General features: G+C 42.1%; 1 protein-coding gene across 1 annotated transcript in view; it reads left to right on the top strand.

The window, feature by feature from the left end:
- Positions 1-26,435, top strand: part of Lrp2 (LDL receptor related protein 2) — a 164,372-nt gene that overhangs the window by 96,874 nt on the left and 41,063 nt on the right. The window contains exons 34-51 of the mRNA XM_021184968.2: positions 548-657; positions 1,078-1,255; positions 3,412-3,625; positions 4,715-4,954; positions 6,439-6,627; positions 8,906-9,826; positions 9,957-10,122; positions 10,428-10,586; positions 11,385-11,674; positions 12,562-12,765; positions 13,439-13,681; positions 14,088-14,213; positions 15,662-15,784; positions 17,310-17,441; positions 19,524-19,725; positions 22,470-22,765; positions 25,235-25,751; positions 26,172-26,324. Of these exons, the coding sequence (XP_021040627.1) occupies positions 548-657; positions 1,078-1,255; positions 3,412-3,625; positions 4,715-4,954; positions 6,439-6,627; positions 8,906-9,826; positions 9,957-10,122; positions 10,428-10,586; positions 11,385-11,674; positions 12,562-12,765; positions 13,439-13,681; positions 14,088-14,213; positions 15,662-15,784; positions 17,310-17,441; positions 19,524-19,725; positions 22,470-22,765; positions 25,235-25,751; positions 26,172-26,324 (4,463 nt within the window). The remainder of the gene's footprint in view (positions 1-547; positions 658-1,077; positions 1,256-3,411; positions 3,626-4,714; positions 4,955-6,438; positions 6,628-8,905; positions 9,827-9,956; positions 10,123-10,427; positions 10,587-11,384; positions 11,675-12,561; positions 12,766-13,438; positions 13,682-14,087; positions 14,214-15,661; positions 15,785-17,309; positions 17,442-19,523; positions 19,726-22,469; positions 22,766-25,234; positions 25,752-26,171; positions 26,325-26,435) is intronic.

Consider the following 26,435-nt stretch of genomic DNA (forward strand, 5'->3'; position numbering starts at 1 on the left):
TGTGTGTGTGTGTGTGTGTGTATGGTTGAGGGAGGGAAAGAGTGAGGTAAACACTAACAGACAGAAGCAATCTATACCCAACAGCAACTTTACAGACAAACCTTAAATGTAAAGGAACAGGATAGGTAGTGACCTTGAAGGTTTATTCATCAGTTGGCAAGCACTTTGTTGTCAGTGCGGCATGTTGAAGCCCTGTTCGTGGTAGCCATAAAAGAATGTTAGATCCCCTGGAAGTGGAGTTGTAGGCACTTGTGAGCCAAAATGTGGATGCTGAGAACTTAGTACAAGGGAAGAGCAACCAGTGCTCTCAAACACTGAGCCATCCCCCCCAACCCTGATTGTGCTTTTAACATTCTCATTTCCACTGAGATCATTTCCTCCCGGCTCCAGAGAGGAAAGAGGAAGTAGGAGCAGGGCAATTCAATGAGGGATCATGGGTGTCTCATGCCATCTCAATCCTGGACATGCTTTAGCTTTAGTTTTGGATCCCACCTGTCTTTGTTTCCATGAAAGAAGTTAAGTTCTAATACATGATTTTGGACTGCAGGTGTTGACACTCCGGGGAGATACGAGGTATGGGAAAACCCTGATTACCAATGATGGCACCCCGCTTGGCGTTGGTTTCCCGGTTGGCATAGCTGTTGATCCTGCACGTGGGTGAGTGACAGACACTAAGTGACAGTATGTTCCTGTCTGCACCATCTCTGTCAGTGCCCTGGTCTGTCTGATGAAGTGTCCTGTTAAAATTTCAAACTGTAGGATATGTGACATTTGAACAAGTTAGACCTCAGTGAGGAAGAGCAGTCACTGTGAAGAGCGGTACTCTGGATTATGTTGAATGTGAAAGATATAGGCTGTATCTTCTTTTAGAACAATGTGCTCTGACTTATCAGACCTTAAAGGCTGAGTAGATGGGAAATTTTACCATCCTGTCTTCAGTACCATTGAAAATGGCATGAAGCCCCAATAACAGAACTACAGAGACAGTGGCAGGACACTGGTTAAATGTCCCCTACATTGTGTTGCCCTGATCTATTTCTTGGTTCATGAAGCACTCATCTTTTTGCACGGTTCTAGGAAACTGTATTGGTCAGACCACGGGACGGACAGTGGGGTTCCTGCCAAGATCGCAAGTGCTAACATGGATGGAACATCTTTAAAAATTCTCTTCACTGGGAACATGGACCATCTGGAGGTTGTCACCCTGGACATTCAGGAGCAGAAGCTCTACTGGGCGGTCACCAGCAGAGGCGTGGTATGAGCGGCTTTGGTTTTCACAATCTGTAGTGTGAAGGAATGGCTGTGTGGTTCTGAACGTGCTGAGTTCTTGGCAGCTTGAACCAGGGCCTTCCTGTTGCCCTTTCTCTTGACGGTGCTCTCCTTACTGTAGTCTTGTACTCTATTCCCCTAACTATGTGCAACACATGGAAATACAGAATGACGGTTGCTCTGTTTTTTTCTTATCAACCTTTGCTTTCATTCGGGATAAGATATCACCAGTTTCCATTTCTTACCTGTCCTTTCAGTGACATTTATTTAATGTTTCAGTGATGTCACTCTTTTCTTTGAGAACACCCTATGTTCTCCCATTGCAGAGTATATACACACACATACACACACAGACACAGACACAACATATACACACACACACTACACAGACACACACATACACACACAGACATACACAACATACAAACACAAAGACAGCACACACATACACAGACACAGACATACACACACACAGACATACACAACATATAAACACAGACAGCACACACACACACACACACACACACACACACACACACAGACATACATACACAGCATACAAACACAACACACACACACACGGAGACTGAGGAAGTGTCTCAGCTCAGCAGCTAAAGACATGGTTAATACACAGAAATTTCCTCTGCTGATAATTTTAAACTCCAAGATAGAGCTCTTTTATTCTGTAATGAGTGCACTGTAAGGTTCCATTTGAGACCTGGCTTTTGCCGTATGCTTATATAGCTGATCTTGGCAAAGGAAGCACTCAGTAATATTAGTGATGAATTAGATTGTTTGTATGTGGAACATATTCTGGACTCTTTCACCAGTAGTGGTTTCAAATTATTGACACTGATGTTGGCCATAATGATCATGCAGTCGAATCACCAGATATTAGCTTCGTTTCTAATAATAGTAACAATTACTCTTATTAGTAATAGTATCATGAGCTACAGTTCTGGATAGTAAACTTAGGGCACTTGCTAACTCTACCTAACACCAATGTACAGCCTCTGCTCTCCTAATATCCACAAGGATGGTACCTATAGGCATACCCCCAAACAATAAAAATATATCAAACTTGCAACACGTGCATGAGCACCTTGTGTGCTTGGATATGTATGTAGCAATGAGGGGGTTCTTGACACATGGGATGGTCTCATACAAGTTAGTACTGGATCTCCCCTCCCTTTTCTTACCCATGGTGTCTTCCTGAACCTGTGAGACCTCTTGTTTCCATCTAAGAAAAATAGTTCTCCTTCTGTAATCATCCAAGGTCCTTGCTTTTCATCATTACTTTGCCGTATGTCCAGACTTCTTCTACTGTCTCAATTCTGAGCCCTCTGGCCATGAGCGACTTGGCTTTCATCCTGTTATTGAATTCTTTTTCATGTTTTTATAAAACCACTGTTTTTATAAAACTGCAGTTACCAATGTGATCTTTGCCCTAGCCTAGAGAGGCAGCTTCAAGGTTTGTCTGCTCTAGTCACCAGCAGCCTGGAAGTTCATGATTCTTTTTCTTCTATGGTTTTAGAATGTCTGTCATTTCTGGCGTATAACCTTGTCTATGAGGTAGTGAATAATCCAGCCCTGTCAGCTATGCCCAACTGGATTGCTGATGCAAAGAAAGTATAAAGAAACAGGCTTTTGGACCTAAGTTAAACCAGTTACATCCCCCACACTCCTCAAAAGCAGTCTACTTGATTCTTTCTCAATGGACAAAAGCCATTTTGACTTCACACCATATCATGCTTGGCTACCATCTAGTAGGACTGTCCTATAATTCTGGGGGGAATGCATCTCCTATCCTGATTAAAGAAATTACGGGTAAAAGCCAATGTCTGTCAGCTACTGCATGATGGTGCACGCTCAGACATTTCTATGCATTCGTAAACATACTGTGGGTGGGTGGGCGAGATAGTTGGTTCTTTGTAAGAGGGAATCAGCTCATGGGCTGGAACTCTCCATCCAAGACAAGGATGTTCACCTGTTCAGTGAACTCCAGATGGACCCATTCCATAACAGGTCTGAGAAATCTGAAGCAGAGAGTGCCACAGAAATGCAAGAGAATGTTCATTTGAACGCATTCCCTTACCTCATTCACTATGAATCTGCCAGGTAAAGAGAATTCTGATCTTTCAGATCGAAAGGGGAAATGTGGACGGTACAGAGAGGATGATCCTGGTGCACCACCTGGCCCACCCGTGGGGTCTTGCGGTTCACGGCTCCTACCTTTATTATTCCGATGAGCAGTATGAGGTCATTGAAAGAGTTGACAAGTCCTCTGGGAGTAACAAAGTCGTCTTCAGAGATAACATTCCATACCTGAGGGGTCTCCGGGTTTACCACCATCGCAGTGAGTACTTGTCATGACTTGTCATGTGTGATGAGTAGTCACGTGTCTTCACCCTCACATCTAGAAGCCTCTTCCCACACTGTAGTTCCTGGTGCATGCTTGCACATGTATGCAGAATCACTTGTGAGATTTGACAGTTAAGTGTCTGATTCATCTGACATCTCAAAGGCCAGAATTGGCTTCTGAGTAAACTTACTCCTATTCTTTTCAGAGTTTCAGAGACAGGGTTCCTCTGGGTAGCCCTGGCTGTTCTAGAATTCACTCTGTAGACCAGGCTGGCATTGAACTCAAAGATCCACCTGCTGCTGCCTCCCAGTTGCTGAGATTAAAAGTGTGCCCCGCCACTGCCGGCTCTTCTCCTAAGTTTTAACTCTGACCCTGCTCTTTTGCACAATAGCACTCCTCAGCTACTATCTGGGTTTTATTGTCCAGGTTTCCTGTGGTAATAGAACTTCCATGAAAGGCAGTTGCGTCTTTTGTTTTATTTACTGATGTATGCCTAAGATAAGGAAGAGTATTTCTCTATGAATTTTAGGACAGAATTTTTATTATTAGCAGGAATACCTCCACCCCCCCCAATTAACTTTAGTTTATTAATTCAGAGTTTTTACTATGAGTAAGACCTTGAACTCACAGAGATCTGCCCGCCTCAGACTCCCAAGCTTTTATATTAGCAAGTTTTAGTTTTTCGTCTCTAACCTAAGAATCAACAATGTTGTTTATTGGCTGTTTTTCTTGCATGTGATTAAAGATGTCTTTTAAATATCCTTATCTCATGGTTGAAAGGCAAGAGAGGCAAAATGCCAGTTATAAATTTCTGCCATCTTTAATCTTTGTGTGCTTTTTTAGGGAAGGAAACACAACACAACAATACAACACTGCTCCATCTTCTAACTGCCATACACTGTTTCCTCCCATTACTAGTTAGGCATTCAAATAAATCCCCGTCTTTCAGTATTGATTTTAGCCTGCTGATCTTGTTATTACGTGCTTCTTATTTTTATACTATTCGGTTGACTCAATTTAAAAAAAAAATGAGCTAGCCTGCCAAGCACGTAAGATTACAGACTGATTTTCAAATTCTTTTAGATGCTGCTGACTCTTCCAATGGCTGTAGCAACAACCCAAATGCTTGCCAGCAGATCTGCCTGCCCGTACCAGGTGGAATGTTCTCTTGCGCCTGTGCCAGTGGGTTCAAGCTCAGCCCCGATGGTCGCTCCTGTTCTCCATATAACTCTTTCATGGTCGTTTCCATGCTGCCTGCAGTTAGAGGCTTTAGCTTGGAGTTGTCTGATCACTCAGAGGCCATGGTGCCAGTGGCTGGCCAAGGTAAGGGAACTATTAAATAGGTAAGCTTTGCTTCTGTCCGGTGTCAGCTCCAGCTTCATTTCATCAGACTGTTCTGAAGGGCAGTCAAACTCAGAGCTGAGCCAAGTCCTATCCCTGGAGTTTGCTCACTTCTAACTCTGGGTCATGGCTAGAGGATCTGTATTCCTCATGGGGCCAGATTTTGTTGGTTTATGAGAACCACAGGCCCAGGGGGACAGAAAACATAAGCATGGATTTTTCTTGAAGTATTGAAGATTGCTTGTTTAGGAAAACTGTTCTGTAATGAGGCTTGTTATATATAACATATAATAAAATAATCCACAAATATTATTTTGGGGTGTGTGTGTTAAGTCTCACTATGTAGCTTTGGTTGGCCTGACACCCAGGCTATTCTTGTATTCAGAGTTCTCACCTGTCTCTGCCTCCCAACTGTTTGAATTGAAGGCATGTGCCACCACACTTGATTCTTAATAATTATATTTTTACAGCAGTTATATTTGCATACTGTGAATCTGTAAATATGTCTTTTGGATATGCCAAGGTTTGTGGCTAGAACTTTCTAGAGTTTTCTAGTACTTTCTAGTTTTCATAGTCCTTATGGGACTATGCGAGACTATCCTTGCAAGGATACCTGTTTCAGAAAACCAAGGCTTGGTGGTGCTTATAGAACAGTGCTTGCTCCGTGGTAGCATTAAGGGCCATGGATTTGTTCCTCAGCATCGCAAGGCCAAACCAAACCAACGAGAAAAAGGAAACAAGCTCAGAAGAAATAAACCTTGACAGGGAGTATTATGTTCTCGATATGGAATCTTTTTAGAGTATCTTGTCAGTAATTTAGCTAAGGTGTTCACAGGCAGTCACTGCTTTGTAAAGAGGCATTTCCCCCTTGGGCTATCTATTCCATTTGACTTGGGCCCCAGGACGAACTTGTTCCCTAAGCTACCATTGACTTTGGCAGTCAATGGTGACTACTCATCATTGGTGATCCTGCCTGAAGTGATCATACACGATCATCTTACTCTGCCGTTCTTTCACATTTATTACTAATATTCTGCACCTATGAAATCTCAACACCAGCTGACATGTCAGTGTGGACAGTGGGCATCTCACACACAAGGCCACTTCCCTAGATGAAGAACTGCTTGAAGAGAGAATCAGCCTTCCCAGGGATGAGCCTGGCTAACTGCTCATCCAACACTAAGCCGTCAGTGCGTATGGACAACACTCAGCAGACTGAGCCCCTTGTAGTTACATATGTACATGTATATATACATGCAATAGTAAGAAAGGAAAAGACATAGAAGCGCATGAAAATAGAATGAGAACTTAGAAGCAGACCACAGGGAACAGTAGTGAGGAGCAGGATGTTGATAACAGGTGTGCAAAGTTACAATGGGGCACATAAGTCTGCATCATTAACCAGTGCTAACAGAAAGGGGAAGGAGGTACCAGTTCAGTTGGCTGATTTTTCTTAAATGTTCTAGGACGAAATGTTCTGCATGCGGATGTGGATGTTGCCAACGGCTTTATTTACTGGTGTGATTTTAGCAGCTCTGTGAGATCCTCTAACGGAATTCGTAGAATCAAACCCAACGGGTCTAATTTTACCAACATTGTTACCTATGGCATCGGAGCGAATGGAATCCGGGGTGTGGCGGTGGATTGGGTAGCAGGTATGTGGTCCTGTGCCTTTGTTTTTCCATCTCTGTCATCTGAATTGTTTTCTCTAGATAATCGATAAGATCATTTAAGACTAGGCTACTCACTCACTAAATCAAAAGATGTTTTGTTTTGTTTGTTTGGATGTTTTGTTTGACAGATTAATTATGGAAGAATCATTTTGTTTTCTTCTACTTGTTCAATCAAGCAGGAAAAATATTAAATTGTGGGTTTGTAGTTTTTGTCCTAAGGTTGACAGAAAATTAGATTAGAAAGATCTAAAAAGGGGGCTGGTGAGATGGCTCAGTGGGTAAGAGCACTGACTGTTCTTCTAAAGGTCCTGAGTTCAAATCCCAGCAACCACATGATGGTTCACAACCACCCATAATGAGATCTGATGCTCTCTCCTGGTGCATCTGAAGACAGCTACAGTGTACTTATAGTAATAAATAAAACTTTGGGTCTGAGCAAACAGGGCCGACTGGAGTGAGCAGGGGTTCTAAAATTCAATACCCAACTACATGTAGGCTCACAACCATCTGTATAGCTACAGTGTACTCACATACATAAAATAAATAAATAAATCTTTAAAAACATGTGAAGAGGAAAGGTGTTCACTTACTTTAATGTCAAGCAGTGCAGTTCTAGTTGCAGATTCTTAATGCAACTTAGTTGCTTCCTCATTAATGCATACAAAAATCATCGGGTGTTTCTCTTGGTTACTAGTATGCCCAACTCACTATTCTGTTAACTTATTCAGGTTTGAGTTATCACTCATTCCTATGCTTGGAAAACTACTACACTACAAGTTTTGTGAATATATTTTTAATCAAAATGGATATCGTTGTATATTATTGAGCTTGATAAGCAGACAGTGCTTAAATATAAACATGCATTGTAAATAGTAAATCTAGTAAGTTAGCTAAATAAAATTTTAATGGATTCCTAATTCCCACTCTGAAGTGTACTGTTTCTGATGGTGTGGATAAATAGGGTCAGTATGGCATGGCCAGAAGGATAAATGTAGCCCATTTTCTCTTTCGTACCATTTTACTGTGACACACTTATGGTCATTCATTTGGGGTTGTCACGTCACAATGTCAGAGTTAAACACTTGAAGGAGAAACCATTTATTTTGGCTGTGTGTGTTGGCCTATGCCTGTAATCTCAGTACCAGGGAGAGAAGGCAGGAGTATCAGAAAAGAGTTAAAGGCATCCTCAGTTACATAGTGAGCTCAACTCAAGCCAGAGATTCAGGAAACCCCATTCAACAAGCAAGCAAGCAAGCAAGCAAGCAAGCAAGCAAGCAAGCAAGCAAGCAAGCAAGCAAACAAACAAACAAACAAGGAATCAAACCATATACCCCACAAGCCTAAAATACCACCTGGTACTATTCGACAACCCTGGATTAAAGGAGTACACAGTATCACACCAGCATCCCATCTCTAGAGATGCAACGTACAGAAACATCAGTTAAATATTTCATATTGGAATAATCTCTCTGGCTATTTTTTGAGGCAGTCTGGGAAATAATATGTGCATAGTATTGATAGTTCAATAACTAACTTGACATGGATCAGTAATTGAGGATCCAACAGCTTCCACTCATACCACGAATCCATTTTATAGTACTTCACGTGATTGGCATGTTATTCTCGAATTTATGTTATACTTTAACACAAAAGGGAAGTGGATTTTGGGTTTGGTGGCTATTTATAAAGTCAGTGGATAAAAACCATCTACACTAGTTAGGAAGACTTAGGAAAGGCCACATAGACCTTACATACAAAGAGCATTTGAGGATATGTCTAGCAATCTGAGGTGGTTATGGCTGTCCTCTCTGCTCTTTTAGGCTCTAATTAATACACTTTATACCATGATAAAGTATATTTAGGCTCTTTGGTAAGAATGTTAAAGACTCATGTTTTAAGTAGAAGAAGAAAAATACATATTTTAGTAGGAAATGGGTTGTAATGCTGGCTGTGAATTCTAATCTGAGTAAGAAGGAAGCTGAAGATTTTTGAGAAAATAAATTTTAAAAAGTACTCCCTTTAATTCCCAAGCATAAATATTTATTTTTATATGTTTACATTGAAATTTATTGTCTTGAAAATACAATAAATTTGTTTATATTTGGTAGTTCTGTTCCAAGTGTCCATCTGGTTGTCTTTTTAAAGCTTCCCATACTTGCCAATATTTCTCCGATCATATTTCACCCTCATACATTTTATTATGCATGTTTTCCTTCTTGGTTTTTCATTCATCAGCATCCTTCTTATTTTTTCCCTGTAGGAAATCTTTATTTCACCAATGCCTTTGTGTATGAGACACTGATAGAAGTGATACGGATTAATACCACATACCGCCGTGTCCTCCTCAAAGTCTCAGTGGATATGCCCAGGCATATCGTTGTTGACCCCAAGCACAGATATCTCTTCTGGGCCGACTACGGGCAGAAGCCGAAGATTGAACGCTCTTTTCTTGACTGTACCAATCGAACTGTACTTGTCTCTGAAGGCATTGTCACTCCTCGGGGCCTGGCAGTGGACCACGACACTGGCTATATTTATTGGGTTGATGATTCCTTAGATATAATTGCCAGGATCCATCGTGACGGAGGAGAATCCCAAGTGGTTCGTTATGGCAGTCGTTACCCAACTCCTTATGGCATCACCGTCTTTGGAGAGTCGATCATTTGGGTGGATAGAAATTTGAGGAAGGTCTTCCAAGCCAGCAAGCAACCTGGGAACACAGACCCTCCAACAGTGATAAGAGATAATATCAACTTGCTACGGGATGTGACCATCTTTGATGAGCATGTCCAGCCCCTCTCACCGGCAGAGCTTAACAACAACCCCTGTTTGCAAAGCAATGGTGGGTGTTCCCACTTTTGCTTTGCCTTACCTGAGTTGCCTACCCCCAAATGTGGATGTGCTTTTGGGACTCTGGAAGATGATGGCAAGAACTGTGCTACTTCTCGAGAAGATTTCCTCATCTATTCTTTAAATAATTCCTTGAGAAGTTTACACTTTGACCCTCAAGACCATAACCTGCCTTTCCAAGCCATAAGTGTGGAAGGAACGGCCATCGCACTGGACTATGACCGCAGAAATAATAGAATCTTCTTCACACAAAAGTTAAACCCTATCCGTGGCCAGATTTCCTATGTCAACCTGTACTCAGGGGCCAGCTCTCCAACGATCCTGCTCTCAAGTAAGTGCACACCAGGGTTAGGGTTTACCTTGGCAGTAGATATAAGGAGGGCCACATACCGAATCGTCTTAATGCCCTTTGAGATTCTAACATCTTATGAGTATGTGTCTTTCTACTTGTGTGTATCCAGATATAGGGGTTACTGATGGCATTGCCTTTGACTGGATAAATAGAAGAATTTATTACAGTGACTTTTCAAATCAGACAATAAATTCCATGGCTGAAGATGGATCTAATCGCGCTGTGATCGCCCGTGTTTCCAAACCGAGAGCTATTGTATTAGATCCTTGCCGAGGGTATGCCAAGGTCTTATTGATTTATCTGCTTATTTGAGGATGGAGTGGGGACTAGAAATTACTTTATGGGCATAGAGAATAATGATAATAGTGTATAAACTTGCACAGAGACAGAGCTTTTAGTGACTTTTCCTGGTCTGACTTAGAGCATCCATTTTGGCAATGTAGTCTGAAAAAGAATGGAATACTTCTTTACTTTTACTTGTATGGTTTACAATCAGTGAATGTTTCCACTGTAAAGAGTGAAAAGGTTTTAAAAAGCTACCTTGTTGTGAATTAATTATGCCCTCTGTTTGATTAACTAGGTACATGTATTGGACTGACTGGGGTACCAATGCCAAAATTGAAAGAGCCACACTGGGAGGGAACTTCCGGGTCCCCATTGTGAACACCAGCCTGGTTTGGCCCAATGGACTCACTCTGGACCTGGAGACCGACCTTCTCTACTGGGCAGATGCTAGCCTGTAGGTGTCTCTGAATCATGTGGATGTTGGACATAGAAGGACTTGCTCCATGCTATGAAAATCTGATAAACCAGAGAGATTATTGCCTAAATGTAGAATTGAAGTTTTAGGAACTATTTTATGCTTTAACTTGGTCTATATCCTAAATCTATGTCTAAATCTCCGCATCACTAAGTGTGATTATAATTATAATGGAATCACTCAATTTCTGACTTGCAGGCATCAGATCTGAATAATGTGTCTGTTGGTTTCTCTGGCGTGCTTCTCAGCAAATTTTACTTGCAAACTCCCTTTTAACATAATTATGGGATATCTCCAAGTAGCTACATTGTAGTCATCCTGATTGAGGAGTTCAAGAGATGAAAAGATTTTGTTCATTACAGTTGTTTGTCTGCATGTTCGTTTCCCTGCAGATACTGGCCTTGTGATGAAATATTCTGATTTTTTTTCTTCATACTCTCATTTGAACCATAGCAATGATGTTCTGTGTCTTTCTAAGTAAATTCCTCAAAGTAACCAATAACAAAAAGGAAATAAATTCTTTTTAGTTTTTTGCTATGTTTCACATCAGGTCCCATGCATTAAGCAAATCCTTCCTTGGATTGTTCCTGCTTCTAATGTTAGCCTGGTTCTGATGAAATGATATATGTAGGCCATTGTATGAGCAAATAAGACTTACCATCACCAAGAAAGAGACACGTGTCATGTCTACACTACTTGACTAGCCATTTGAAGCAGGCCTAACCATTATAATTCCTTTTTCTGCTTAGCAATCGCTTTTCTTTCTCTTTGCTTTAGGCAGAAAATAGAGCGCAGCACTCTCACGGGCTCCAACCGAGAAGTCATCGTCAGCACTGCCTTCCATTCCTTTGGCTTGACTGTCTACGGCCAGTACATTTACTGGACAGACTTTTACACCAAAAAAATCTACCGTGCTAACAAGTACGATGGGTCAGACCTGATCGCAATGACCACTCGTTTGCCCACCCAGCCTAGTGGCATCTCCACAGTTGTCAAGACCCAGCAGCAGCAGTGTAGCAATCCTTGTGACCAGTTCAATGGAGGATGCAGCCATATCTGTGCTCCAGGTAAGGGGTGGAGCAGGAAGATGAAAACAAGTATTTAGTGACAAAGACTGTCACCACAATGACAAGGACACTCGGTGAGGGAGGCTGCAAGGGAAGAAGAAACAGAAACTGAGATTCTTGATTTCAGGTTATTTATCAAGTGTACTAAGGGTTGTATGTTGAGAGTGTTGTCTTGTGGGTTTCTGGTCTGTTCTACATGGACTGGCTTTGTAAAGGCAGTTTAAGAGGAAGCTTGTTGAAGGGAAAGAGTAAGATGAAAAAGGTTTGGCTTTCTGACTGGAATAGGATTCCATTAACGTAACTTTTCTGTTTAGGAGCTATCGTTTCTAGTGTGATGTTTTAGGGTGAGATATAAATCTCACTGAGGACAGCTTCATAGGAATATGTCTTTGTGAATTCTTCCACGGGAGCCATTGTGTTGTAGGTGGCCATCGATTATTTTTAATAGAAAAAGAGATCAGAATATAGTTGAAAGGTAGATGGTGTCTTAGTTAGGGTTTTACTGCTGGGGACAGACACCATGACCAAGGCAACTCTTATAAGGACAGCATTTAATTGGAGCTGGCTGTCCATTATTATCAAGACGGGAACATGGCAGCATCCAGGCAGACATGGTACAGGAGGAGCTGAGAGTTCTACATCTTCATCTGAGGGCTGCTAGCAGAATACTCACTCTCAGGAAGCTAGGGTGAGAGTATTACAACCGATACCCATAGTGACACACCCTACTTCAGCAGGGCCATACCTTCTAATAGTGCCACTTCCTGGGACGAGTATATACAAACCATCACAGATGGTGTTTCATCTCACAGATGTCGTAAATGCCATTCTGGAGAAGTCTAAGAAAGGTTCCTACGCTCATGTTTTCTTGCTTCTCTCTGTCCCAGGTCCAAACGGAGCTGAGTGCCAGTGTCCACACGAAGGCAGCTGGTATCTGGCCAACGATAACAAGTACTGTGTGGTGGACACAGGTGCCCGCTGTAATCAGTTCCAGTTCACCTGCCTTAATGGGCGTTGTATCACTCAGGATTGGAAATGTGACAATGACAACGACTGTGGTGATGGCAGTGATGAGCTGCCCACAGTCTGTGGTAAGCTGTAGTGTTTAGAGCTAAGATGTCTTTGTGCAAGTGTTTGGCACAAAACACTGTGTATGAATGGCTTTTCTGTTGGAGCCAAAAACATTCACTCTGATAACCCAGGCTATATTTCTGTTTAATCACCTCCATATAGATGAGTAAAGTCATTAGATTAAAATCCTGGCATTAGCATTTCTAGTATCTGTAGAGCTTGAAAATATTGCTCAGGTAGTTCATCTTTAAAACAGTGGTTACCAGAGATCTTGTAAGAAGAAGGGAGCAGGCTGTGGAGCATGACAATATGGCACTACGGGCCCCAGGGGGTCACTGTTATCATTTTATTGCACTGTTTCTGACAGTCCCTGCCCAGTTTTTATGTCACTGGAGTAAGACACAGTGGGCTTTCAAGGGGATTTGTAGTTGGGTACCTTTCTCTAACAGTGTGCTTTTGAATGCTTTTCTGCATTTGAGATAAACTTGAGAAGTGAGATTATGGGCAAATGAAGTGACTTTCATGGCTCACTTAAAATGCTTTCTTTCTTTAAAAGCACTTTGCATCCAGTCTGACTTTCAGGCATTTCTGTCTTAGAAGTGAGACAAATTGTAACCCTAGGAGTGTTACAATGTTAACGTTACAAATTGTAACTGGAAGGCATCTTCTCTCCCTGTCCTTTCTTCCTCCCAGCCTTTCACACTTGCCGATCAACAGCCTTCACTTGTGCCAATGGGCGATGTGTGCCATACCATTATCGCTGTGATTTCTACAATGACTGCGGGGACAACAGCGATGAGGCAGGGTGCCTGTTCAGGAGCTGCAACAGCACCACAGAGTTCACTTGCAGCAACGGGAGGTGCATACCTCTTAGTTATGTCTGCAATGGCATAAACAACTGCCATGACAATGACACCTCAGATGAGAAAAACTGCCGTAAGTGTATCTTTAAATCTTTCCTTTGGTGTCTGTGGTCACACAGGAGATGAAATGTTTCCATAAAATCTATTGCTTTCTAAAAAAAAAAAGAAAAAAACCTACTATGTGTTTGTAATAGTCAATTAAATGATTATAAAAATATATCTAGCTAACATTTGAATTGCTTGCTTAATTTGATGGCTCTGTATATATCTGCTAGATTAAAAACTCACCTCATGAACATGTTTCTCTGCCACCCTGGAACCAACTTGGGCCTCTCTTTACCACCAGCAGCATGGACTGCACTTTCCTGCTCACTTAGAACTGATTTGGACCCTTCCCTGAGTCTGTTAACTGAGTCGATGCTATAGATGATATACTTGGTAGTTCTGTTTCAAGTGTCTACCTGGCTGTCTTTTTAAAGCTCCCATCACGTGCCAGCCGGACTTCGCAAAATGCCAGACTACAAACATTTGTGTTCCCCGAGCTTTCTTGTGTGATGGAGACAATGACTGTGGAGATGGGAGCGACGAGAACCCCATTTACTGCGGTGAGTATGAAAAAGCTTCTTCGCCCTCTGTGGGTCCAGAGGAGCGACCGGGGCAGCACAGAACCATCCTAGCTTTGATACTGAGTCTGTAAGGAGATGTGGAAGGCAGTTGCTTTAAGATATGAGTAGAGTGGTGGGAGAAGTCTCTTGCTTCAAATATATTTTTCTGGAAACCTGTTAGTATCCAGGCCTTTAACCCTCAATCTGTATTTGTACTATCAGCAGTTATTACTTCTGAATATTATGGTCTTGATCTTGAGTAGCTTAGTTTTATTGAAACAATTTTCTCTATGAACAGAGGAAATGAAAAGGTCTTTCTTAAGTTTAATAATTTTGAGAATAATTAGTATGAAAGGGTGTATCTTTTAAAAAATTTGCCAATTTCTTGTAGCTGAATTTTTGATCACATCCTGAGGAAACCACAGGCTATCACAAAAAATTTGCCAGAGCAGGACTCAGGTACAATAATGACAGCAGCCCAAAGAAACAGAATTTGGCTTACAGCATAACACAGGGTAGGGCAGGTTGGAGTTACTGCTTTTCTAACAAGTGTTTACCGGCAAATCCATCTGGCACTATTAAGGCCCAGGCAAGGGAGAGCCTTGTAGAGTAGAATGGCAAGACCCCATTCAGGACAAAAATTCATTGCAATATTTGTGCCCACACAGTAGAAGCTAACATAAAGTTCAAAGGTAGCCATCTCTCTCATCTACCCTAACAATTCTGAGTTACAGTGAGTAGATGAGAATTTTGCTTACTTTTGAGAATTATGATTAACAAATTGTGGTGAGGGATAGAATTGAGTGTAACATTGTTTTAATAGAATTCACTTAATGTAAAAAACCAAGCAGGGTGTGATGGTGCACACCTTTAATCCCGGCACTTGGGAGGCAGAGGCAGGAGGATCTCAGTGAGCCGGAGGCCAGCCTGGTCTGCATACTGAGTTCCAGGACATCCGGGGCTAGGAACTTTGTCTTGAAAAACAAACAAACAAACAAACAAACAAACAAACAAACAAGAAAAAAATCAAGACTTATTTTGCACAGTTTTACAGCACAATGTCATTTTTTGATATGTTAAAATCTAATCAGAGTTGATAGATTATTGGGACAGAATCTTCATCTTTTGCCTAGGTTGTCCTTGAACTCAGAATGCAGGGAGCTTCCTGTCTCGGACTTGTTGAACAGCCAAGAGTGTTCGTTCACCTGCCTGGGCGCTCTTTGGAATTTCTAGCAAATAGAACTTACACCTTGTATTTATGGAGTCTTGAATGAAAATTCAGGAGAACTGGGAAATATTCCCCTCTTGTATCTTATGTACCTGCAGCCCCATAGTAAATTATAGACAAGGCCTTTTCCCCATGGCAGCAATTAACCAGTTCAGAGATACAGGCAGATGGGCAGCAGATGGGAGTCTGCTGGTGTTTTAATCTTGTGCCTGTCCTCCAGCCTCACACACATGCCGCAGCAATGAGTTCCAGTGCGTCTCCCCCCACCGGTGTATTCCAAGCTATTGGTTCTGTGATGGGGAAGCCGACTGTGTGGATAGCTCGGATGAACCTGACACTTGTGGTAAGAGTCAGCAACCGTGAGAAGCTTACGGTGCAGTTAGAGAGGCCGGGGCTACTCCCACCCATCAAATGCAGGAGCCACACTGCTGGCTACTTACTCTCCCTGTTCCTGCTCCCAGAAGGGATGCCAGAACCGTGCAGTAGGTGCTCATGAGCGGCTAGTGCAGACACTGAGGGCAGCTGGGGAGAATATGGGGGCTATTAGTTGATGTTGATATATTGAGATGGTAATGCATCCAGTGGATCGTCTGGCTTGCAGCTCAGTTCTAGCTGATTCTCAGTTAGAGTTTAGGAATTTTGTCTGAGCCTTTTAAGACAGTAGGAGGATCCAAAAATGACTAAATTCTTCCTATAGGGCTCAGAGCAGGCACACCTTATTTTATTTCTTTTTCTACTAATGTGTAGAGTGAGGCGCCGTGGCCCTGTTTGGTAGGCCCTCATGGAGGCCCATGTTCCTTGTTTGTATTCAAAGCTTGCTTTTTACTGTCACAAATCCTCATGTGCATCGATGCATATTCACTGTAGTTAGTTGTACTCATTTCCGAGGTGCTTTTTTAACCCGTCATAAAATCCTCACTATGTAGTATCTAGAAAAGTATGGTCACAGACTAGTGACTTGACTGTATAGATGAATGTTGTCACAGATCATCCATGACTACCTTCTTGTTTTGTGCTGGAATGGCAATACCAAGTAGGCATGGCAGACCATGGAGCTACAAGGCCACCTCAGTATTCTCTACTGAATTGAGAAAAGTCTACTCATCCTTATGTACATTCTTCATACTCCTCTTTAATGATGTATAATATTCCTAAGATTGGTATATTATTAAGCATTTTTCTCTTGTATTATTGTACTACGTAACATCGTATATAAAACCCTTGTCTGGGTTGTTCATTAGTATAGTTTTAGAGTTAAATTCATGCTAGTTTCCATTGAGTTCTCTGAAGTTTAATTCTATGGCTGATTGCTAGCAGTTCTTGGCCAAGTTTTACTTTTGCTTTTGTATCCTCACTGTAACACTGATAAACGTGTAGAAAATCAAGGGTCCCTAGAGTTTGAGAATCTGCAGAGAGAAGAAATAATAAGTGTTAGGTGAGTTTATAACTTTGAAATTATTCTAATGTGTTCTTGTGTTTAAAACCTATGAATAAGAATTTTCAAACCAAAGTCATAGTAACAGCAAGTAGTAGTTGTGGACTGTATTACACATTGTAATAACCCAAGTGCATCCATATATCTTATAATCTGCACTTTGGATCACAGTTTTCCCCTGAGTCTCTATGCAGCTCACTGTCAGCCTTCTCTATGTGTCTGAGACAATGTTATACCCCACCCTATACTGCTGCACCGCAGACCTATCACATTTGTAAAATCATTTGTGAAATCATCTCAAAGGTTCTGACAGCCGTAAGGTTCCATGTCTTCCTGATGTGTGTGTGAGTAAACTTCTCACTGACGTAAACCATGCCTGAATGTCCTTGCTGGAGACATCCCACTCTTTTCATGAGACTTCCTCTCTTGTCAGGGCATTCTCTAAACAGCTGCTCAGCCAATCAGTTCCACTGTGATAACGGCAGGTGCATCTCAAGTAGCTGGGTCTGTGATGGTGATAATGACTGCGGAGACATGAGTGACGAGGACCAGCGACATCACTGTGGTAAGTGAAGGCCGATAATTCCTCTGTAGAGTCACATTCCAGGGAAACTCAGAGCCGGTTATCATGGTTGGAGCGCCCAGTTGTCAGAAACTCCTGTTGAGTGAATGCACACTAACAGAATGCTACCATTATCTCCTGCTGTTGGACACCATCGCTTACATTTTACCATGAGGCAAATGGCTCGGTGCTCATTCTCCTTCACCCCCGGCTAATGGGAATTCTGTAGTAGGTGATGGGGACTCAGTTGCTCATTTCTGACAACAGTATGGCAGCCAATCACCCTAGGAGCTGTGATGAGGTTGGGTAGTTGTGGTATTCATCACTGAGTTTCCTCTTTTTTCAAACAATGTATTTTGATCCTATTCTTTCCCCTCCAGCTCCTCCCAGCTCCTCCCCATTCCAACCCACCCTTAACCAAGATGCTATGTGCAATGGACACTCTAATGGAGTGTGAGCGGCTATATCAGTATTCCACAGCAGGCTCCATGCCCGAGAGTAGTCAGCCAATACAAATGAACTCAATGGAATTTTTGTGGGCTTTTGTTTCATTTTGCTTGGTTGGGACTTTTTGTCTTGACCTTTTGTCTATTGACTCTTTAAATTTTTTTGTTTCTTGTCTTTTTTTTTTTTCTGTTTGAGAGAAAGAGAAAACAAAGTTATGGGTTTGGGAGGTGAGGAGGGATCCAATAGAGGAGCTCGAATAGGGGAAGGTATGATCAAAATATTGTATGGAAAATTTTCTTAAGACTATTTTAAATGATAGGAAATGTGGTTACTTTTATAACCCGAGTACTACATTGTTTTTATTGCCAGCAAAACCTGGAGTTGCTACCTGAGGGGCTTTAGTTAGCATTGTGTCACCTTTCCCTCTTAACATAGTAAGGGCAGAGGTTCCTGGTGCTTGTGTTTGGTAGTGAACTCACTTGCTGTGGCCAGAGCTCTACATCTGCTCTGTCATTGATGACTTACACGAACTATTTTCTCCCGTTTTCTCTTACGTTTTGTTTGCGAGAGGATTGAATAAGACATGAATGATTCCGAATCAGTGTCTCACTTCCTTCCCCGTTGCCTTTCTGGCAACTCTGGCCTCTCTTAGCATTCCTCTTCATTTGTGTGGTGCTTGCAATCTGTATTCAAAAGCCTCAACTTCTTAGACGAGAAAGGTCTCTTCTGGCTCTCCGACTTTGAGATGTCCAGTTAACCATTGTGCACTCAGTTTTCTCACACATTAAATTGGCACCAAGATAGTAATCACATTTTGTACGTATATAATTATACAGTGGAATATGGGTCATGGTGTGAAAATATGAGATATTTGTTCAATCCTTCGGAAGAAGGAGGGAAGGATTGTAGGAACCAGAGGGATCAAGGACACCATAAGAATCTCCAAGAGTCAACCAACCTGGCCTCATAGGGGCTTCATAGAGATTGAGTGGTCTGTCCATCAGGGAGCCTGCATGGGTCTAACCTAGGCTTTCTGCATATATGTTACAGTTGTGTAGCTTGGTCTTCTTGTGGGATTCTTAACAGTGGGAGCTGAGACTATCTCTGACTCTTTTGTCTGCTTTTGGGACCCCTGAACTCCTCTTGGGTTGGCTCATCCGGCTTTACTATTAAGGGAGGAGCCCAGTCTTATTGCAACTTGATATGACATGTTTTGTTGATATCCCTGAGAGGTCTTCCCTTTTTTGAAGGGAAATGGAGAAGGAGTGGATGGGGAGGGGGGAGGGAGAAAGGGGGAGGATCAAGGGAAAACTGCAGTCAGCGTGTACTATATGAGAGAATAAATAAATTGCAAAAAGGCATTTGTTCAAATTTTAAAAATGGAAGTCATTTTCTGAAGCCTTATGGGAAAATTTTTATGTAAATCTCACAGAAAAGTAAGCAGAGTTTTTATGCTGAGGTTTTGCTTCTGTAAAATCCAGACTCAAACAATTGAGACAGGTCTCAAGAACTATAAGAACCTTTGAAGGTATTTATAGTTCTACCTTGCCCATATGATTAGTGAGAGTGTTAAAGATTATAAGATTATAAAGAGAGCATTTCCGAGCTCTGAGGGATTCTTGTCTGCTTTGGTTTCAGAGCTTCAGAACTGTTCCAGTACTGAGTTTACCTGTATAAATAGCAGACCTCCAAACAGGAGGTGCATTCCACAACGCTGGGTCTGTGACGGTGACGCAGACTGCGCGGATGCCCTCGACGAGCTGCAGAACTGCACCATGAGAGCTTGCTCTGAGGGAGAGTTCAGCTGTGCGAATGGACGGTGTATCAGGCAGTCATTCAGGTGAACTGGGATTCAAACACATCCCTCTACACCCCAAATATTCACGGGGGCGGGGATGACTCACACATTAGGCACAATGGTCACGTGATACTCTATACTCTAGTGACCATGATATTCTAGGCTATCCAAGGATATCTTTGACTTCTTTTGAAATTCAGGTCAGAAAAAAGTGTTTTAAAATGTAATATGTTAATACATGTTTTATACCGATGTGGTTATTTATGTGTTTTTATGGATGATGTGGTCCAAGAAGATCCCAGGGTTCATGAAAGCCATAATGTGGCCTTCCACAGAGAGGCAGAGAAGGAGTTAACTTGATATTAGTTGGTGTGTCTCCTTGTCTTCCACGTGGGGGCAGGCATGGTTCTAAGAACTGTTTCTGTATTTGCTCTCTGCCATAAGAAGAACAGCTCCGTAAGTACACTTGGCTCAGGGTCAAGGTAACTAATGTTGAGTGTCAGGTGAGAAGGCCAAAGCTTCTGAAAATAGGGATTCTTATGTAGAATATTTAAAGTTCTTGACACTGTCTCAAACAGATTCAGCCCCACAGCATGCTGCTTTGGGGAATCTTGTGATTTCCTGTGGTGTGGTTTCTCACCTCTTTCTCCAAATGGGTCTCTTAAAATGAATTTTGTTTTTGTAGTGTCTAGCCTCTTACCACTGTATGTAGTAAATTTTTGGCTATAGAGGAATAAAGGGACTAATAGAAGCCTTGATCAAAATAAAGCAACCTGGAAAGGAGTTTGCTGATGGGAGAAAGTACTCGATGTTGTAGACATTCCTTAGATGTCGGCACTAGGCATTTGGATATGTGGACCTGAAGCAGAGGTACAGGACCCACTTGGGGGTTAAAAAGCACAGGGACTCTTTCGGGCACCAGGAACCATCAGGATTCCATGGCTAGAGTAGGAGATTGAAAGGACGAGCAGCAGAGGCCTGAGTGAAGCAGATGCCCCATTGATAGATATTGAGATAGGTCTGGGATGCAGGATGGCCAAGATTTTTGTATGATGGTATCCTGAAGAGGAAAAAACAGTCATGTGCTATAAAAATTGAAACACTGAGAGTGGGGTCTTAGCATGCAGTGCAGTGAATGGCAGTGAGTAAGAACAGATGTAACCCAGAAAGTGTATTTGCAGTTGTTATTTGGGCAGTCAAAGTGAGTCATCTGCCTGTCTTAACTCTTAACCTTAACCGGAGTTCTGTTCTAGTTTCAGTAAGTAGTCAATTCCATTGTTCTTAGATGTGAATATCTGAAAACCCAGGGCTTTGTTTTGATGAGATTGGGTTGTTTCTGCCTCTCTCTCTATGGTCCCTTCCACCCCACTCCTGTTCCCCTTCCTTTCTATGGTCTCTCTGCTCCCACACCCTGTACTTTCAGGTTCTTACTGACTTTGGTCATTTTTCTCTTTTTCTCCCTTCTTTTTCTGCTATCCTGGCATTTTCTTACTCCTCATATATTTTGTTTTTTCTTTCTGAATTTCTCTTGGCAGTGCTACAGCAGAATAGAATAAAAACAAAGCAAAACAAAAGAAAACTGTTCTCTGGAAACCTGGACTATAGGGCCCAGATCCTATATTATCTCTGCAACATCAGAATCCTATATATCTAAGTGTAAAACCTCCAGCCTGGCAGAGTGTGTGCTCCCCCATTTGACACTGTGGGACAAGGGGATAATTTCCTTCTTGACACATTGTGGTGGTGCTTGCTGAGACTGGGTTATGGCAGGAGTGCTCGCTGGGGTAATGGGATGCACTCGTGCCAGAAACCTGGTGATTTGCTCACTGTGTAAGCTAGTTAAGGGGAGACACTGGTGTCTCAGATCATTTGGGAATTATTTGATTTTCTGGAAAATCAAGTGGGCTAAGTCTGTTTTCTTTGACCAAGGCTTTCTTCATAGATCTATGCTTATGCCTTAGGTTTAAATCATATTGGCAGTACCCTAGCTTGTGGATGGCAGCTCTAGTTAGCAGGCATGGTCAGTGCACAGCTGTAGAACTGACTAGATTCATCCTGGGTGCCATAATACCTCATGACCCTCAGTCCTTAGCTCCTGGGCCTCCTTCCATCATTTAATGAATTATCATATATTAGCATTGTCTATATTTATCCTGAATTCTTTTATATACATGATAACCTGTCACCATGACCCTGTTCAGTAAGCGTGGCTTTTCATGGGGTCTTTGAATGTGAGTATGACTCATGGTAGCTCAGGAAACTGTGTCATACTTAGGACCTGGGAATGATAGGTATCAGAACTAAGACTACAGCATGCAAATTTGCCATCATTTAATGATAATCTACAGCTTTTAATCTTCCTATCACCATAACTAACTCACATATCATGAAAAATCCCAGTAGAATTATATGAAGAGGTCTGCCGGTGCAAACATTACCCCAGTGGAGAGATGGGTGTTTTAAAAAGACACTATCCAACAACAGTTCTATAGGACACAGAGTTCATGCTGAAGACTTGTATACAATGTGTCTGTCTGGATAGTTCCAGTGTCCATAAAGCTATTCCATGATTTACAAATTTATGAATCATGTTATTTGGCCTATAAAACCATGGGTGAATGAATCCATATTTACATTTATTATGCAGCCACCAGCAACAGGGGAATTCATGCAGATGGCCAAATGGATTGTTCCAGAGTTGGGTTAATGCATATTTTGGAGGTAGAGAGCTTAGGTACAGTAATCTTGTTAAAATGATCTCCGTGGTCCTTTGTCTCCTAACACAGGTGTGATAGGCGCAACGATTGTGGGGACTACAGTGATGAGAGGGGCTGCTCGTACCCACCCTGCCGAGATGATCAATTTACTTGTCAAAACGGGCAATGTATCACTAAGCTCTATGTCTGTGATGAGGACAATGACTGTGGAGATGGGTCGGATGAACAGGAGCACCTATGTCACACCCCGGAACCCACGTGCCCCCCTCATCAGTTCCGGTGTGACAACGGGCACTGCATCGAGATGGGGACTGTCTGTAACCATGTGGATGACTGCTCAGACAACAGTGACGAGAAAGGCTGTGGTGAGTACGGGAGGGGGAGGAACTGACCTCTCTATTGCTTTCTTATGAACAGATAGAGGTAGGTTGGTATACCAGGTAGAGCAACATTCAGGGTGTCCTTTAGGAGAATTACTCGACAAGGCATGCAGAAAGAAGAGAGCATGGAGGTTCTCCCAGGGTCCCCAGAGTGAGTTCTTGGCTTGCTTTTCATATTCATCTTTGGGAGACTGGAACATTTAGTCTCCTCTTCCCACTGACAACCAAGTGTGAGGAGGCAGCTGAAAGCGGATATGAATTGTGGCCGTTTGAATTTCACACTACCAATGGGTCATGCTCTCTGTGCAGCTTATTCTTGCTTGTTCTTTTCTGCATGGTGGCATTCGGTGTGTGGGGGGGGAGGGGATCAAATGGTTTAAAAGCAGCCCACCACTGGCCATTGAATGTTCTCACTAAATACATTTGCCAAATTGACTCAAAGTATGTGGTGGCGGTGGTGGTGGTGGTGTGTGTGTATGTGTGTGTGTGTGCAAGTGCAGAGAAATCTAGAATGAAAATACTATGGAAATTTGTGGAATTATAATATTATAAGTTACTTCTTGAAGTACACAAAATTATTTAAGTTTTCATCAATATTTAAAAACATATTACATTGTAAAATGGCATGTTTTATTTAGATGACATACATGAGTATAGTATGATAAAGTTTTTTTTAAAAATATTTTTATTAGGTATTTTCCTCATTTACATTTCCAATGCTATCCCAAAAGTCCCCCATACCCTCCCCCCCCACTCCACTACCCACCCACTCCCACTTTTTGGCCCTGGTGTTCCCCTGTACTGGGGCATATAAAGTTTGCAAGTCCAATGGGCCTCTCTTTCCATTGATGGCCGACTAGGCCATCTTTTGATACATATGCAGCTAGAGTCAAGAGCTCCGGGGTACTGGTTAGTTCATAATGTTGTTCCACCTATACAGTTGCAGATCCCTTTAGCTCCTTGGGTACTTTCTCTAGCTCCTCCATTGGGGGTCCTGTGATCCACGATAAAGTTTTTAATGAAGATAGAGTCCCATTGTTGTTTACGTATTATTTTGTTTCTGTTTTGATTTCACATATTTATTAATTTTGCTATTTTGGGACTGAGACTCACTTTGTAGCTCTGGCTGGCCTGGAACTCACTATGTAGGTCATGGAGAACTGTCTGCCTCTGCCTCCTAAGTGCTGGGATTTAAGACAGACAACCACATGCCCTGATCTTTTCTGAGACCGGATCTTACTGTGTAGTTCAGTCATTCCTTGTCTCCTTCATTCTTTCAAGTCCTGGGGCTGCAGGCTCACACTGCCATTCCTGGTTTTGTAGGAACCAAATCCTTTGTGATACATCACTCAATTTTAATGTTCAACTTGAAAAGCAAAGCCTCTCTCACAGGCTCATTAAACTCATAGCCAGCAGGGTTGCTAGTAATCTACTATACGTTATTCTTTTTGCAAACAATACAACCAGCAGATGGCTAGAGAATGAATTGTTTAGGGTTATGTGGTAAGTTAACAGTTGAAGTAGATTTGGTTGGATCATGGTTTTGCATCAGCCATTCATTAAGAAGTCTATATTCTCCTGCTTTAGGGTGAGCTTGGCCACCTTTTACAGTGTCAGTGCTGTGAGGGACCTATCTTTGGGCTCATCCCAACCCATAAGGCAGATGTATATACCACACTGGTAGCTTGTGATTAGTCAGGGCATGAGTGTCACACCATTGAAGTGGGACGTGTTACAAGTGAGCACACTAGACCACCTCTTGCCTTGTTTCTTCTTCCGCCATTTTGTGACTAAGCTTACTGAGAAATGGGCACAGTGGTTTGTAACGAATGTCCCAGCTACTTGGGAAACTTTAGCTGAGTGTTCAAGACTATTTCTGCTTAAAAGTACTAGTCACATAAACTGTTAAGATCTGGGATAAAGGGTTAAGCTGGGTAGAGTGTGTTGGATATCCCTATACCTTTGTGCAGGTGACTGAAGAACCAGTAAAAATCTATGACTGCTATTGACACATATTATACTGTTCATATGCATATATACATGTGTATACAATTTGAGTACTTAAACATTTCAGTCATGCTGTAAACTTTGAAAAGAAAATTTACTTTGTTGCACAGAAATTAACAGCCTTATTAGACGAGAGACTTTAAACTTAGTTTTTCTCCAGTTTTAAATATGACTTATTTAAGGTAGTTTGATTATAGAAACTTAATAAGGAATTCTCTAAATAATGGGAGGAAAAGGATTGAGCTGGGGAGGAAGTTGAAAATTTACGGACTTTCGAATGATCAACATGGCCTCTTTGAACATCCCAGTGGCCTCTCCCATTATGATTTGCTAAGAAAATCGTAGCAATCATACCTGGCACCGTATGGTAGGGGTGTTGATTTTGAGTGTAATTATGGGTCTATGGCTGATATCTTAGGTTCTCTAGTAACCGTCTTTTGCCTGCAGGCATTAATGAGTGCCAAGATTCTTCAATCAGTCACTGTGACCACAACTGTACAGATACCATAACCAGTTTCTACTGTTCCTGTCTTCCTGGGTACAAACTCATGTCTGACAAACGTACTTGTGTGGATATTGACGAGTGCAAGGAGTCACCCCAGCTCTGTAGCCAGAAGTGTGAGAATGTCATAGGCTCCTACATTTGTAAGTGTGCCCCTGGCTACATCCGTGAGCCAGATGGGAAGAGCTGCCGGCAGAATAGCAACATTGAGCCCTACCTCATCTTCAGCAACCGTTATTATATAAGAAACTTAACTATAGATGGCACGTCATACTCTCTGATTTTGCAAGGATTGGGCAATGTTGTGGCCCTGGACTTTGATAGAGTAGAGAAGAGGCTGTATTGGATTGATGCAGAGAAACAAATCATCGAGAGGATGTTTTTGAATAAGACAAACCGGGAGACCATCATAAGCCACAGGTTAAGACGTGCTGAAAGCCTGGCTGTAGACTGGGTCAGCAGGTAAGAACACAACCTCTGGTATGAGCTCTTGTTTTTCTTCCTGGTTTGGACAGGGTTTCTTTGCTGTGGACCAGCATATGCTTGTAGAAGGGACACTGGGTTGGCAGAAGTGGACCATTGTGCCTTGGCTTCACAGAACTTCAGGGGATTCAGGTCCCACTTACCCAATGAGCCATCTCTCCAACCATGGCGATTTGTAAAACCATTAGAAATTCTGTGTTTTTCAGGGCAATAGGGAATTGCTTCTTTTAGCTTAGGTATGTAGAAACATTTGATAACCTTTCCTGTTTCCCTGTGTCCTCTTTTGTTTGAGGAAGGTACCATGGAACAGATGTATATATGAATCTCAGGGAGTTCAGATAGGAAACTGGGCATATAAACAAAGGGTCCATCATGGTAACCACTGTCTTTCCATTGCAGAAAACTCTATTGGTTGGATGCCATCCTAGATTGCCTGTTTGTCTCTGACCTTGAAGGTCGACAACGCAGAATGCTAGCCCAGCACTGTGTGGATGCAAACAATACCTTCTGCTTTGAAAATCCCAGGGGAATTGTCCTTCATCCTCAAAGAGGGTATGACTCCTCTGTAATCTTGGGCCTTTTCTTTCATGTATTTCATCATTTGTTCATGTAACTACTTATGAATCAATATTTTGCTGGGATCTGTCTCTGTTTTCCTGCTTG

This window comes from Mus caroli, unplaced genomic scaffold (assembly GCF_978045245.1).
Source record: "Mus caroli unplaced genomic scaffold, Mus_caroli_1 scaffold_2, whole genome shotgun sequence".
Lineage (NCBI taxonomy): Eukaryota > Metazoa > Chordata > Mammalia > Rodentia > Muridae > Mus > Mus caroli.